Source organism: Triturus cristatus, chromosome 2_2, assembly GCF_964204655.1.
Source record: "Triturus cristatus chromosome 2_2, aTriCri1.1, whole genome shotgun sequence".
NCBI classification, from domain to species: Eukaryota; Metazoa; Chordata; class Amphibia; order Caudata; family Salamandridae; genus Triturus; species Triturus cristatus.
The window spans coordinates 1,218,512,684-1,218,527,127 of NC_140582.1; the positions used below are offsets into that span (position 1 = coordinate 1,218,512,684).

The 14,444-nt window shown below is 45.7% G+C and overlaps 1 protein-coding gene across 2 annotated transcripts in view; it reads right to left on the reverse strand.

Moving 5' to 3' along the window:
* LOC146863425 (E3 ubiquitin-protein ligase TRIM7-like) overlaps positions 1 to 14,444 on the reverse strand; it is a 222,421-nt gene that overhangs the window by 56,344 nt on the left and 151,633 nt on the right. The window contains exon 6 of one of the 2 annotated variants that reach the window (XM_085642848.1): positions 925 to 3,173. The exons of the other annotated variant lie outside the window; for it this stretch is intronic. Coding sequence (XP_085498974.1) covers positions 2,650 to 3,173 — 524 coding nt within the window. The 3' untranslated portion in view covers positions 925 to 2,649. Of the gene's footprint in view, positions 1 to 924; positions 3,174 to 14,444 lie in introns of those variants that run through there. 2 annotated transcript variants of the gene reach the window in all.

Here is a 14,444-nt window from a genome sequence, read left to right on the forward strand (position 1 = left end):
AATAAATATTTGTAATATATGTATAGCTAAAGATTAATGGAAGAAGACATGGGTAAATAAGTGTCTAAATACAGTGATGTAATATCTGACGTCATCAGCAGAGGATTGCGGTCGCGTGAGTTATAGTTGCCTACAGTAACTATAACGGGGGAATTTCATAGGTTTTTTACGAGTGAAATGTCCAGCTAACTATAACATGTGTGAAACCTATGGTTTTTTAAGTGAATATATATATATATATATATATATATATATATATATATATATATATATATTTCTTCAAACCTTGCTCAGCAATTGAGGACGCACTCCCCTACAAGTAAGTTGACAGCAACATTCACAGCGTATGAAACCGGCATTTAATTCGACCTATTCCATCCTGCTGTCCAACGCGTTTCAAACCATCACGCTTCTTTTTCAAAGGCAATTGAAAGTACAGTGAATCTGCGCTCCCACAGTTCCCCTTTTCAATGCTGTGTTAATTAATTAGGCCTCCGGTGTGCCTTCCTCAGTTAGTTTCTTTCAACATGGCATCATGGGACTTGTGGTTCCTTACAGCGTAATTAATCCCTCCAGTGGGTTACTGTAACAATTCAAATAGTTCATCAGGACACAGTGCACAGCCCTCCATTGAGCCTCAGATTAAAAGTCAAGTTTCATTAATTTAAAACTTGCTGCGCCGCATAATGATCCAGATTTAACTGAGACAAAATCCTAGCTTTACTACTCCTAAATGCCCTTTGTGAAAACCAAAAGTCGTAAAGTTAGGATTTTGTCTCAGATTACTTTTGTGTGTCAGGCCCATGATTTTATTTAAATAAAATTATTTTACAAGACATATACATGAAAAACACATAGTAGTGTAGTAGTCAAGCCAAGTCAAAAGAATCTTTATTCAGCTGATCCGGCCATAACAGACAAATGTACAATATATCACACTTAAAAAATCACAATGAATAAAATTCAAAAATCGAACATTTGTCATTAAATGTTAAAAACATGAACAGCGATGTACCATTAAAACACAGTTAAACAATGATAGGTAAATTAAGAACCATAGAAAACAAATAAACCAACATAAAAAACTCCATCCCAACCCTGATAACAGTATTAGCCCAGCATAGTTCTCCTTGCTCTAATGACAGCTTTAAAAAACAGGACTCATGCTGAAGCTAATGGTGGGGGTATTCAACAATTGCAGGTGAAATACATCTTCTCTAAACGTGCGGTGGCCAAGGGATTTAAACAGTGGCTTAAGAAAGTGGTTACATGCATGGTTAAAATAGGAACAGAAACACATATAGGGCCCGATGACGTGTTTGGTATTGCGGCGGTCGGACCGCCACGCCACACCACCACCAAACCAGCGTGAGAACCGCTCACCGTATTATGACTTATTTAAGCACTGAAGGGCGGTTTCTTTGGCATGCCCACAGCGGTGCCTATTAAATAGGCACCGCAATGAGGACTGCACAGTCCATGTCGTGCTGGAACTGGGGGTGAATGCACCCAGTGTGCATCCACATGGAGTGAGGCACAAGCTTTCATCACCGCCACTGTTTTAATGGAGGAAAGACCTCCATGAAATCAGTGGCGGTGAGGAAAGTCGTAATATGCTTGATGGGACCGTAGTGGTCCTGCCAAGCATATTACTGCCTCAAAACTGCAGTGCCACCATCAGGGAACGCAATGGTGGCTGCTCTGTTAGAGCGAAGGAGCATCACCCGCTTATCACCGCTTGAAATAATAAAACGGGTTTCAAACCCATTTTATTATCATTTTATTTTAATCCCCTGGATCCACCCCCAGGACTCTGATGAGTCTTGGGGGCGGGTCCAGAGGATGACACTGCTTGCGGGGGAGTGGTGGGCACTCCATTTACTGCGCATGAGGGATGGGCCATCCGTCTCAGGCTGGCCAAACAGTGAAGCTCTCTCTAGTCCCAGCTGCGTTGTTGGGGTTGGAGAGAGCAGGCACAGGCTCCCAATCTGCCTGGGAGCACAAGTTGCCGGTGCTCAGGCCAATCCCGATGCTTTGGTGCAGCGTCATGATTGGCCGCAGTGCAGTCTCGGAGTCTGTGTCCAGAAGACGCCTGGAGGAGCATGTTGCAGTGTCGGCGTTTAGGTAAGGTTTTCTTTTTATTCATTTTTGGCCCCCGAACCTCCCCCCCATCTCTGGCTCGGCCCGTCACTTTCGCAGTGGATTGGCCGCTACTGAGGGAATGGCGGTTCCTTGGCAGAGTCGGCAGTCCCAGGGTGGCACGACCGCCAAGGTCATAATGTGGCGGTCGGAAGACCGCCACCTCTGCCTCACCCTGAGTCAGGCGTTCCATGACCGCCAGCCTCGAAATTAGGCCCCTACTGTAATAAAGACTGTTCAGAGATGCCATCATTGGGACAGGGAGGGGGCAGAGTGCCCCAAAATAGCTTGAGGACTAGCAAAACATAAAAGCCGCCATACAGTACTAGTTATGAAGCGGAAAAGCAGAGATCTCTCATCCTTAGTATTTAATACATTTACAACGAACCATAAGTCCACCAAAGGGATGTGGCGACAGAATTTCCACAAACGTCTCAGATGGGAGTAAATGGGCAGAAAAGGACAAAGGGACGCCAAGGTGGAGATGGGATGGGCAATGTAAGTTCCTATCTATACAATGCGTACCTCTGCACCCCAGAGGCAGAAGAGCGGGAATATTCTTTCATTGAAGGAAGCCACAGTGAAGGTGTGGAGATGTTCCATGGTGTCAGTGTTGTGCAGAGACAGCTGTCCTGCTTTGTAGTCCAGGCACACCCCCAGCTTCTTGGGGGGATCGTGGAGAGACAGGCGGTCTTCAGGAGAGGAACCAGTGCAGCAGGATGAATGGGCGGTGACGGCCCAGTAATCACTATACCAAAACAAACCCCAGATTTCATCCTTAGGCAACTTTCTGTTTCTACTTACAGACTCTCTGGCAACTCCTGCAAACCAACCTCCTCCCTCCTTCACCACCTGCACCTCCCAGTAATGCTTCCCTGACTCGAACCCCTTTGCCCCCAAAATACACTTTTCAGAAGTGAATCTTTTGGGATTGTCAGGCAGAGTCTCCTGTCTGTCTGTCCATCTCACACGTCTCCCACTTTCAGACAGGATCAGGGCAGGGTGGGCTGTGTCTGGATCCAGAGTGACTCGCACTGCAGAAAGAGGAGAGACTTTAGATTTACTGTGACCACAGAACTCATACTGGTACTCGGTACACAGACAGACCAGGACTACAGAAAGCGCTGAGGTTCTAGAGGTTGGTTTTGGTGCAAAGAGAGAGCCAGAGAGGAATTCTATGTCAGGTCTGGAAGTGCAGATTATATGTGTACTTAGCCATACAAAGTCATCAATAAAACTAGTACTGTCAAACTACACAACAATAAAACCACTTTTGGGACTACATCTCCCATGAGTTCTCAGAATTCAATAACAATTTCACATTCAATCAGCAATCAATGCTACATAATTGTATTGAAGTTTGGGAACTAAAAATCCTTGGCGCTCAATGGGAATCGAGAAATGCTGCTAGCCTGATACTGGAACCACCAACGCTCAGGCGACAACCTTCTATGAAACAAGCAACAAGGATCTAGAAGTCGCTTCCGCCAGCTCTTAGTACAACGTGGAGTCTTGCCACATTTACAAAGGTTCTCAAAATCCTCCTCTTTGAGAGACACTTTGATGAAGCTTGATCACTTCTCCCCTTTTTAGGTCTCGGCTGGCGTTTGAGCGCACATGCGCTCCTCGCCTCGAGACTTATAGTAATCAGCTAAATTTGGAGAAGGGGACTTGAGGCGCGCCCCTCATTTTTATTGGGTAGCGTCAGCGTTTATGTTGAACACTGGCCTTCCATTGAAAAGAAGGGTTTTAGGTTGCCTCCCTTTGGCTTTTTGTGCCGGCCCACTTGGACTGCCTCGCCTGCTTTCTGTTCGTCGTAAACGTTTTCTTATCTTTATGGGGCCATGTGTTTCAAACACATGGCCCCATAAAGACAAGAGATCCTCTTTCACTTTCTGACCAAAACGCGCTTGTTGCTTTTAGTGGTATTGGTCTGGAAAAAACGAGCTTTGAAGCTTACAAATTGTAGTGTGCTTCAAAAGCAAGACATAGCTCTTAAAGGGCCTGCGTTTTTTTTGAGGAGCTGTATTTTTTCCACAAATAAGCTTTATCAACACAATGTGGAACAATCGGTGAAAATCGTGGTTGTTTAGTATTTTTATGGCATATTTATCAATCTAATTATACAACATGACCCCTCGTTAGCAATGCTGTTCCCTGGCAAAACGCGTGAAATTTGTATTTTTGTCAGTTTCTGACAAGGTGCATCCATCCTTCACATCTTCCGAGGACTCCCGCCTGAACTGTTATTTATCTGTCTTTAACCCCCCACAACCTGCTCCCTGCAGAAAGTGCTGGGGGTGTTTAATGGGAAACCAAGTGTCTGGCTGGCCCCAATCAACACCCTGTGATTATCTGGCATTCCTCTGCAGCGTGTCAGACACCGAAAAGAGAATAAATTGCATTTAATTAATGCTTCTCGGTGACACTGATCGGAGGCTGGGTTTAAGGACAGTGAGGGAGGGTGCGCCCTCCCCCCATGTTTGTTTTTTCCATCTTTGGTAGCAGGGCTGCCGTGATGGGATTGCATGGGAGTGGGGGTGGGGGGTGCAAGGTGAGGGAACGGCTTTGCTCCCAATGTTTGTTTAATTCATCAGACTTTATTTTCAAGTGAGCCGTCCTGTGCCGCAATTAAACAATAATATAGAATGCCGCTTAGGTAATGGATGCATTTACCGGAGCTTGTTTAATTTGTATATTTATATAGCGCCGCTTAGCCCCGATGAGGGCATCTAGGCACTGTACAAAGGCACGAGGAGGTTTTGTGAATTGCCCAGACTTGCAGGACGTTGCGAGATTGGAACCGGGATCCCCGGCTCCAGAGTCAACAGCTCTGGCCGCCGCGCCACACCCTCTCCTTTCAGCTGTACCACCCAAAATATTCCTTTTTAAGTAGAGAAAAGGGCCCGATCGTAAATGGTGGAGGCGTCGTTCCTGGGCTTGGAAAAGCCACTGCTCATAAAATGCAGAATTTGCGGGTACCTTTTTATATCTGTTTATTATTTTTGGGATGGGGGTCTGCAAACACTTTATCCTTCAAATCGACTGATATTTTTAATATGCACAATGTCTTTCCGTTTCTTTTTCTTCAGATATTGTGATATTAATGCTCTGAACTGGCTGGAATGAGTGCTCTGTGGATAGGCTTTTTCTTTTTCAAAAACCCAATTTACTCTTAATCTAAAGTTTTTGCTTTTATCAGACATGCCAGTATGACACTAAGTTATAGATATTTTCTATCGGCTGTGGTACTCCTTTCTTCAATCCTTTGAGGATGAATTGCGGCGTCGGCCCTGCTGGACCCCGATTCTGTGAGGAGGATTGCACACTGGCCTCCGTAGCACGCGCTCAACCCACTGAGCCTTTGTAGGAGGCACTCTTGGTAGAAATTCGGGTCACACCGTCTTTATGCTGCTACAACTCGTTCTCCAGGGATTATGCATGAGTTTGTGAAGTGCAATGAAAAGTAAACAATAATCAGTTACTTGATAAACTCAAAGAACTAATGTTTTATTCACAGGCAGGGTGGAAGAATAAGATTAAATGGCACTGAGTGCAATTTACCAAGATTGAACCTCTGACAGCGAGTTGGTGATATTACTGTTTTGAATTCTTTGGAGTTACATCATTGATGACACATGGAATCCCCAGGTGTCATCAATGATCAGTTGAAGACATCTTCTTGTGGAGTACAGCTGTGCGCGCTGTGCATGCTGTGTTGGCCTTTATGTTAATGTTAATGTTAAAAAGACTTATATAGCGCTCTGTTACCCAGAGGTGTCCTGGCGCTGAACTTAATAAATTCATGGTGAAATAATACCTTCCCGTCGATTCCTACTTAACAATTACACGGACCTTTACGCTGATCGACGATGCAGAGAGAATATTGCATCCTATACATCTAGGGCGACCATAATTTTATAGCCATGCTGCTGGGCTGCGGTTTCCTGCTTCTCTTGTTCCAATTGGTGAGGAGAACTTCGGAAGAGCTGAGTGAAAAGATTCCCCCGGAGCACTTAGTTTTAGGAGCCGCCCCCTCCCCTGCCATGGAGCTGCCATCTGGGCCGGGAGAGCCCCCTCGGACCCCGACAGTCAGCAGGGGAGACCACCCTCTGACCTCAGTTGCCAAGTAAGTGAGAAACTTGTCTAAACAAACAAATGTTCTTCCATTTTTCCAAGTCAGAGCGTCTCTCTTGTGACCGCTAACAGCCAAGTCACTCTCCTAGTGTAACACCAGCCGTTATTGTTCGATTGTGTGATGTCACCATAAATGGGGGGCACGAGTGCCACCACTATTTATTTCAGGGTTTGATAGGTTAGTGACGTGAAGCGTGTAAGAGTAATGGGTGGAAAGCTCTCACCCACCCTGTCCTACCCCAGGAAGAATGTTTGTGCGATGTCAGAATAGAATAGAAGCGTTTGAGTATGTGACGTCACAATGGGATTCTCTTGCGACTTCACTATACTATCTGGGTGCATTTGACATCACAGTGAAACGCTCCAGTAAGAATGTTTGATTGCGCAATGTCATAATAGACTAGAGGCTGTCCAAGCCTTCCTGGCCTATCAGAATGTTTGAGTATGTTACCTCACAATGGGATTGTGCGATGTCATAATAGCCAAGATCTAAAAGCCTTTCTGTCCTATTATAATGTTTGACTATGTGACGTCACAACTTGATATCCTGAGTCTTAAGTATACTGTCTGAGTTAGTGACGGCACAGTGAAACGCTCCTCTGCTTTCACTATCCTGACTGTGTTCACGTGACGTCACGCTGAACGCCAATCCTCACCCTCCCCCCGTCTTCCCTATCCTGACTGAGTGCTTGATTGTGCGATGTCATAATACACTAGAGACCAAGCCTTCACGGCCTATCAGAATGTTTGTGTGTAACATCACAATGGGATCCTCCTACTTCTTCATTATGCTATCTGATTGCTTATATGAAACGCTCCTGTGCCTTCGCTATCTTGGCTATGTTTATGTGACGTCACAATGAGGTGACTCACCTCACGACAGCTAGAGCGTGTGACGCCATAATGCAGGTGACAGAGAAGGGACTCGTTTGATTTCTCTTTTCCAGTCAGAATTTTTCAATGTGTGTCTTCATGACGGAATGGAAGGCTTCTCTGGCTTCACTGTTCATTCACTTAAAAGGTTTAATTGTGTGAGCTCATAATGCTTGAGGCGGGGATGGGGATAACTTCCCCTTTCGTAGCCAATCAGAATGCTTGATACTGTGACATCACAATAAATGGGTTGCCCCCTGCCTTCACTGACCTAATACTGCGATTGATTGTGTGATGTCAGCAGCATCACTGTAGGTGTCATCAGTTGCAGAGAGTCCTTCTAGCCACCCCGTTCCATGTGAGGTTCCTCTGACATGGAATCTGTAATAAATGTTTAAAATGTCCTTGTTTTCCTGCTGGTCCTAGAAATAATTCAGTGTGTTGTGAAGCATCTTTGTGGCGCTGCGTACTTTCAGAGTCACACCGGCCCTCTATCACACGCCTCTGCACAAGGTGATGGTCTCAAGTGCTAATGAACCAAGCTCACACAATTGCGTTCATGTTACTGAGCCAGGATTATGACTGGTTTTATGGCTCCGGCCAAGCCTATAATTTAGCCAAAGAATACGTCTCAGACCTGTCACTAAAGTGGCCCGCGTGGATTTAACGGCAGGAAGCCAAAGGTGTGAGTCTTAAAAGAGAGCTGTGGTACCTGGAGCAAGGAGCTGTGGTAACTGGAGCAAAGAGAACAATTGATGCAGGAATGCTGAACAAATCGAACCTTCACCCCCAGTCAGAGATCTGGGTTAAATGCATCGTTCTTTTGCTCACCATGCCACCCCAGTTTGGACTCAGCCATATCCAAATCAGTCTTGACCCTGCTCCAATGGGAACAGTCCATCTCGAACTGCCAGGTCCCTGGACCTGTAACAAGCATCCTGGGCCGGTTTCGGGGTGACTTTCTTGAATCCAGTGGTATGGAGAGCACAGGACCCACATCCCACTCGGGGTGACAAATGCAAAAAGAACAAGCATTGAAAATGCAATAGGTCTCGCCTTTGATTAAGTTAAAGCCATTTGCTTTGCTAATGGTATTGTATAGCAAAGCGAATGGCTTTAACTTAATGAAAGGCGAGTACCTGGCTCACCACTCTTTTGTGTAGCATAGTGTCCACAGGTGTACCTGGCTCACCACTCTTTCATGTAGCGTTATGTCTACAGGTGTACCTGCTCACCACTCTTCCATGCAGCGTTATTTCTACAAGTGTACCTGGCTCACCACTCTTTTGTGTAGCATAGTGTCCACAGGTGTTCCTGGCTCACCACTCTTTCGTGTAGCGTTATGTCTACAGGTGTACCTGCTCACCACTCTTTCGTGTAGCGTTATGTCTATAGGTGTACCTGGCTCACCACTCTTTCGTGTAGCGTTATGTCTACAGAGGTTCCTAGCTCACCAGTCTTTCGTGTAGCGTTATGTCCACAGGTGTACCTGGCTCACCACTCTTTTGTGTAGCATTGTCTACAGGTGTACCTGGCTCACCACTCTTCCATGCAGCGTTATGTCTACAGGTGTACCTGGCTCACCACTCTTTCGTTTAGCGTTGTGTCCACAGGTGTACCTGGCTCACCACTCTTTCGTGTAGCGTTGTGTCTACAGGTGTACCTGCTCACCACTCTTTTGTGCAGCGCTGCCTCCACAGGTGTACCTGCTCCCCACTCTTCCATGCAGCGTTATGTCCACAGGTGTACATGGCTCACCACTCTTCCGTGCAGCGTTGTGTCCACAGGTGTAACTGGCTCACCACTCTTTAGTGCAGCATTATGTCTACAGGTGTACCTGGCTCACCACTCTTTCGTGCAGCGTTATATCCACAGGAGTACCTGCTCACCACTCATTCGTGTAGCATTATGTCTACATGTGTACCTGGCTTACCACTCTTTCATGTACATAGTGTCCACAGGTGTACCTGGTTCACCACTCTTCCGTGCAGCATTATGTCCACAGGTGTACCTGGCTCACCACTCTTTTGTGCAGCGTTATATCCACAGGAGTACCTGCTCACCACTCATTCGTGTAGCATTATGTCTACATGTGTACCTGGCTTACCACTCTTTCATGTACATAGTGTCCACAGGTGTACCTGGTTCACCACTCTTCCGTGCAGCGTTATGTCCACAGGTGTACCTGGCTCACCACTCTTTTGTGTAGCATAGTGTCCACAGATGTACCTGGCTCAATATTTTAACATGTAACATTATTATAATGTAAATTAAATATGTTTAAATGAAATGTAAAAATATATATAAATCTACACTTATTTAAACAAGCACATATATGTATGTGCATATGTTTATGTACACATATGTAATGTAAATCTATTATTAAAAATAAACTGGATTTTTTTGAACTGCCAATTTAATTATACATAGAAAGTAAACAATAGAACAAAATTGTTTTGCTAAAAATGACAAATATTTCTATATATAATAAATATTAAATTAAATATGCAAACACACAATAATAATAAATTATTAAATAATATTAACCCCTTTGATGCTCATGACGGAACCGCTCTGTCATGGCACCCACCCATGGGGGAAGCACTGGCGCTCCCCCCATGGGCAGCCCAATATGTTGACACAAAGGGGGGATGCAGCGGAAGAGTTTCCGCTGCCACCCCCGACCCCCCCATCGGCGATCCTGTGACGTCAGCACGCACAGTGCGCGCCGACGTAATCAGGAAGCGCTGGGACGCCTGGAAGCCATTTCCTTCCAGGCGTCCCAAGGAAGAGGGTGAGTGCTGTGTGCTCCAGTGGGGCCGGGGCGCCTTTTGCAGTGTATTGAGGCATCGGGGGAGAGGAAAGAGTATTTCCTCTCCCCTGATGTCTCAATGCAGGAAATTCCTGCTGCACGATCGCTCACAGCGTCGGGATCGTGCAGCACGAATGCCCCACTAGACACCAGGGATGTTTTTTTTGGTAAAAAGGAAGCGACCCCTTGGGCAAGGGTCACTTCCTATGGGGGCCAATTAATTTTAAGACATTTCCAGGGGGCATATTGTTTTTATATGTGTATTCTGCCCCCACAGCCTGTTTTTTTTTTTGTCTTTCTGCCCCGGGGGTAGGGGTAGTTGCATGTGTTTGCAAAGAGGCTTTTTTTGTACAATGTAAATGAGTTTCATTTCTCTGCATGAATGTGTTTTTTGCAAATGGTGTAATAATAGCAGTATGTTTGGCTTCTGTTTTTTGAGTGTCCAAAAGTTTTTGCATTTGTGCTCGATGTGTATTTTGTCGTCTTGTTTTTTTCTAGTGGGATATCGTGGTTTTTGCAGTGTCTGCAGAGTAGGTGCTGGTGAGTGTAGCTGTCTCTTGCAAGTGAACCTTATAGTTTTTGAGTATATAGATCTTTGTGATAAAGGCACACATTTGTTTACTTACTCATTTTGCACAGTGTTGGTTGTTGTTGACTTGTTTGTGCAGTCTCCTTTCTTAGAAAGGATAATGGCTAGCCGCAGGATTACTGCTCAGCAGGTTGTTGGTATGCTTTTTGATTCTTCCTCTGACATTGGTTCAGAGACTGACTCTGATGAAGAGATGGGAAGGGACGATTCTGGCAGTGAGTTTTCTCTCCATATGGAATCATCGGATGATGAAGATACTCTTAGTGCGGATGAAGTACCTGTGTTAGAGGAGGAGATTGATGTGCCGATAGTGCAGCAAGAGGCATCTGGGCTGCAGGTTGGCGCTGCAAGGCTTCCCGTTGGTATAGTGCGGCAAGAGGCATCCGGGCTGCAGCCTGGGTCTGCAAGGCTTCCCGTTGGTATAGTGCGGCAAGAGGCATCTGGGCATCTGGGCTGCAGCCTGGGGCTGCAAGGCTTCCAGTTGGAAATGCTGACGTCTGGGTTGCCCCAGGCATGGTGCAGCCGGCATTGCCAGACTTTACTGTGTTCCAGGGTGAATACTGAAAACATTTTGCTGATACATTTTTTCAGTTGTTAATGGACCATGTATGTTTGTCAGAGATTGTTGAGCAGACTAATTTGTATGCCGAACAGTTTTTGAGGGACAATAGTGCCAGCCTTAAACCCCACTTTAGAGCTACCCGGTGGACTCCCACAAATCTTGAAGAGATGAGGAAGTTCTTGGTTTTAACTTTTTTGATGGGCTTGCTAAGGAAGCCATCAATGTCTTGATAGGTATTTGCTTCTGCTTCGGATGCTGCATTTTGTCGATAATGGTTTAACGAGATCACCCTGATTGTGACCGTCTTTTTAAGATTCGGCCTGTCATTGATCACTTTCTTGATCGATTTTCTGAGATCTATGCTTCAGGGAATGAAATGGCAGTGGATGAGTCTTTGGTGTTGTTCAAGGGCCGCTTGGTTTTTATGCAATACATTCCTAGTTAGAGCGCACGCTATGGAATTAAGCTGTATATGCTGTGTGACAGTAGGACTGGATATGTCTCTAATTTCAGGGTGTACACCGGTAAGGAATCCAGGATTAACCCCCCTGATTGTCCCTCAACTTTTGGAGTGACTGAGAAAATTGTGTGGGAACTTGGTAGAGGACTTTTTAACAAAGGCCACCATTTATATGTAGATAACTTCTACACTGGTGTGCGGTTGTTCAGGGAATTGGCCAAAGTGGACGCTGTTGCTTGTGGCACAATTCGCTCTAACCGTAAAGGTTTCCCAAAAGAACTTGTTTGTACAAAGCTACTGCGGGGACAGTGCAGTGCGTTGTGAGGAGCTTCTAGCTGTGAAGTTTTCAGACAGGAGACATGTCTACATGCTGACTACCATCCATGATGAAACCACTTCACCTGTGACTGCTTGGGGTCAGGTTGCTGAAGCACGCAAACCTGTGTGCATTTTAGACTATAATAGGCACATGGGTGGAGTTGATAGAGTAGATCAGAGGTTGGAACCTTGCGCTGCTCGTAAGGCTTACATTTGGTATAAGAAGTTGGCTATCCATCTTTTCCACTTGGCAACCTTTAATGCTTTTGTTGTATTCAAGGATTCTTGTCCTTAGTCAAAGATGACTTTTGCTAAGTTTCAGGAGTCTGTAATAGGCAGCCTTGTTTTAGTGGGACAGGCAAGTGTTCCTAGAGTTGGAGTGGTGGAGGATGTGGCTAGATTGAAAGATCGCAACTTTCCTGATTACATTCCTCCCACACTCTCAAAAGACTTTCCCAGTAGGAGATGTAGAGTCTGTTGGCTAAGAGGTACACGGAAGGAAACTCGTATGTACTGCCCGAGTGTCCTTCTAACCCTGGGCTGTGTGTGACTGCTTCTTTTAGAAACAAAAGAATATTTGGGAGCATCCAATGTGGTAAAGTGAACTGCCTGGCCTATATTGTTTAATATTTTTTGATCAGTTTCAAGGTTGGCATTTTTGTAGTGTATTTAGTTTCAGATTTTGTGTTAGTAGATTTGTATCTATTTGTAATTTGTTTGATTTTTCTTATTAGTATAAAAAAATCCTAAAGGTATGCGTATTAAGGCAACATCAAAATTGCCCATCACAAAATGTTTTGGGCCCTTGCCTGTCCCCGGTACTTGGGCCTCCCACACGAGTGAGGCACCATTGTTATCGGGAGACCCGGGGGAACGCTGGGTGGTAGGAAATTTGTGTCAGCCCGGTGATGCCACAACTTTCCTACACAAAAATGTGCGAAAAAAGTGATTTTTTTTCAGCTAGCTTTGAGTTTTGCAGGGGAATCTGGGTAAGGAAATGTTGGGGGATCCACGCAAGCCATACCTCCCTGGAATCCCCCAGGTGTCTAGTTTTCAGAAATGTGTGGGTTTGGTAGGTTTCCGTAGAAGGCCGCCGAGCACAGGCCCAAAAATCCAGGTGACCCCCCTTGCGAAACCAGGTCGTTTTGAGATAGGCAATTTTGATGTTGCCTCAATACGTTTTGGGCCCTTGCCTGTCGCGGGTACTTGGGCCTCCCACATGAGTGAGGCACCATGTTTATCGGGAGAATCAGGGGAACGCTGGGTGGTAGGAAATTTGGGTCAGTCCGGTGATGCTACAACTTTTCCACACAAAAATGCAAAAAAGTGATTTGTTTCAGCTAAATTTGAGGTTTGCAGGGGAATCTGGGTAAGGAAACGTTGGGGGATCCACGCAAGCCATACCTCCCTGGAATTCCACGGATGTCTAGTTTTCAGAAATGTGTGGGTTTGGTAGGTTTCCGTAGAAGGCCGCCGAGCACAGGCCCAAAAACCCAGAAGACCCCCCTTGCGAAACCAGGTCGTTTTGAGATAGGCAATTTTGATGTTGCCTCAATACGTTTTGGGCCCTTACCTGTCGCGGGTACTTGGGCCTCCCACACGAGTGAGGCACCATTTTTATCGGAAGACCTGGGGGAACGCTGAGTGGTAGCAAATTTGTGTCAGCCCGGTGATGCCATAACTTTCCCACACAAAAATGTGTGAAAAAAGAGATTTTTTTCAGCTAAAATTGAGGTATGCAGGGGATTTTGGGTAAGGAAACATTGGGGGATCCACGCAAGCCATACCTCCCTGGAATCCCCGGGGTGTCTAGTTTCCAAATATGTATAGGTTTGCTAGGTTGCCCTAGATGCCGGTAGAGCTAGGGTTAAAAAAAGACAGCTAGGCACTTTGCCAAAAAAGGGTAATTTTTCACTGTAAAATTGTGGTGTGGCCACGTTGCGTTTTGCGCCGTTTCCTGTCGCGGGCACTAGGCCTACCCACAAAAGTGAGGTACAATTTTTCTCAGAAGACTTTGGGGAACGCGGGGTGGGTAGAAATTTGTGGATCCACGCAGATTCCAGAACTTTCCACCACAGAAATGTGAGCAATTGGTTTTTTTGGACAATTTATTAGTTTTGCAAGGGATTCTGGGTAACAGAACCTGCTGAGAGGCAGTCAAGTCACACCATCCTGGATTTCCCTGGGTGTCTCGTTTTAAAAAATGTATAGATTTGCTAGGTTTCCCTAGGTGCCGGCAGAGCAAGGGTTCAAAAACTACAGCTAGGAACTTTGCCCAAAAAGGGTCATTTTTCACTGTGAAATTGTGGTGTGTCCACGTTGCGTTTTGCACCGTTTCCTGTCGCGGGCACTAGGTCTACCCACACAAGTGGGGTACCATTTTTCTCAGAAGACTTTGGGGAATGCGGGATGGGTGGAAATCTGTGGATCCACGCAGATTGCAGAACTTTCCACCACTGAAATGTGAGGACAATTAGTTTTTTGGACAATTGTTTAGGTTTGCAAGGGATTCTGGGTAACAGAACCTGGTGAGAGGCAGTCGAGTCACCCCATC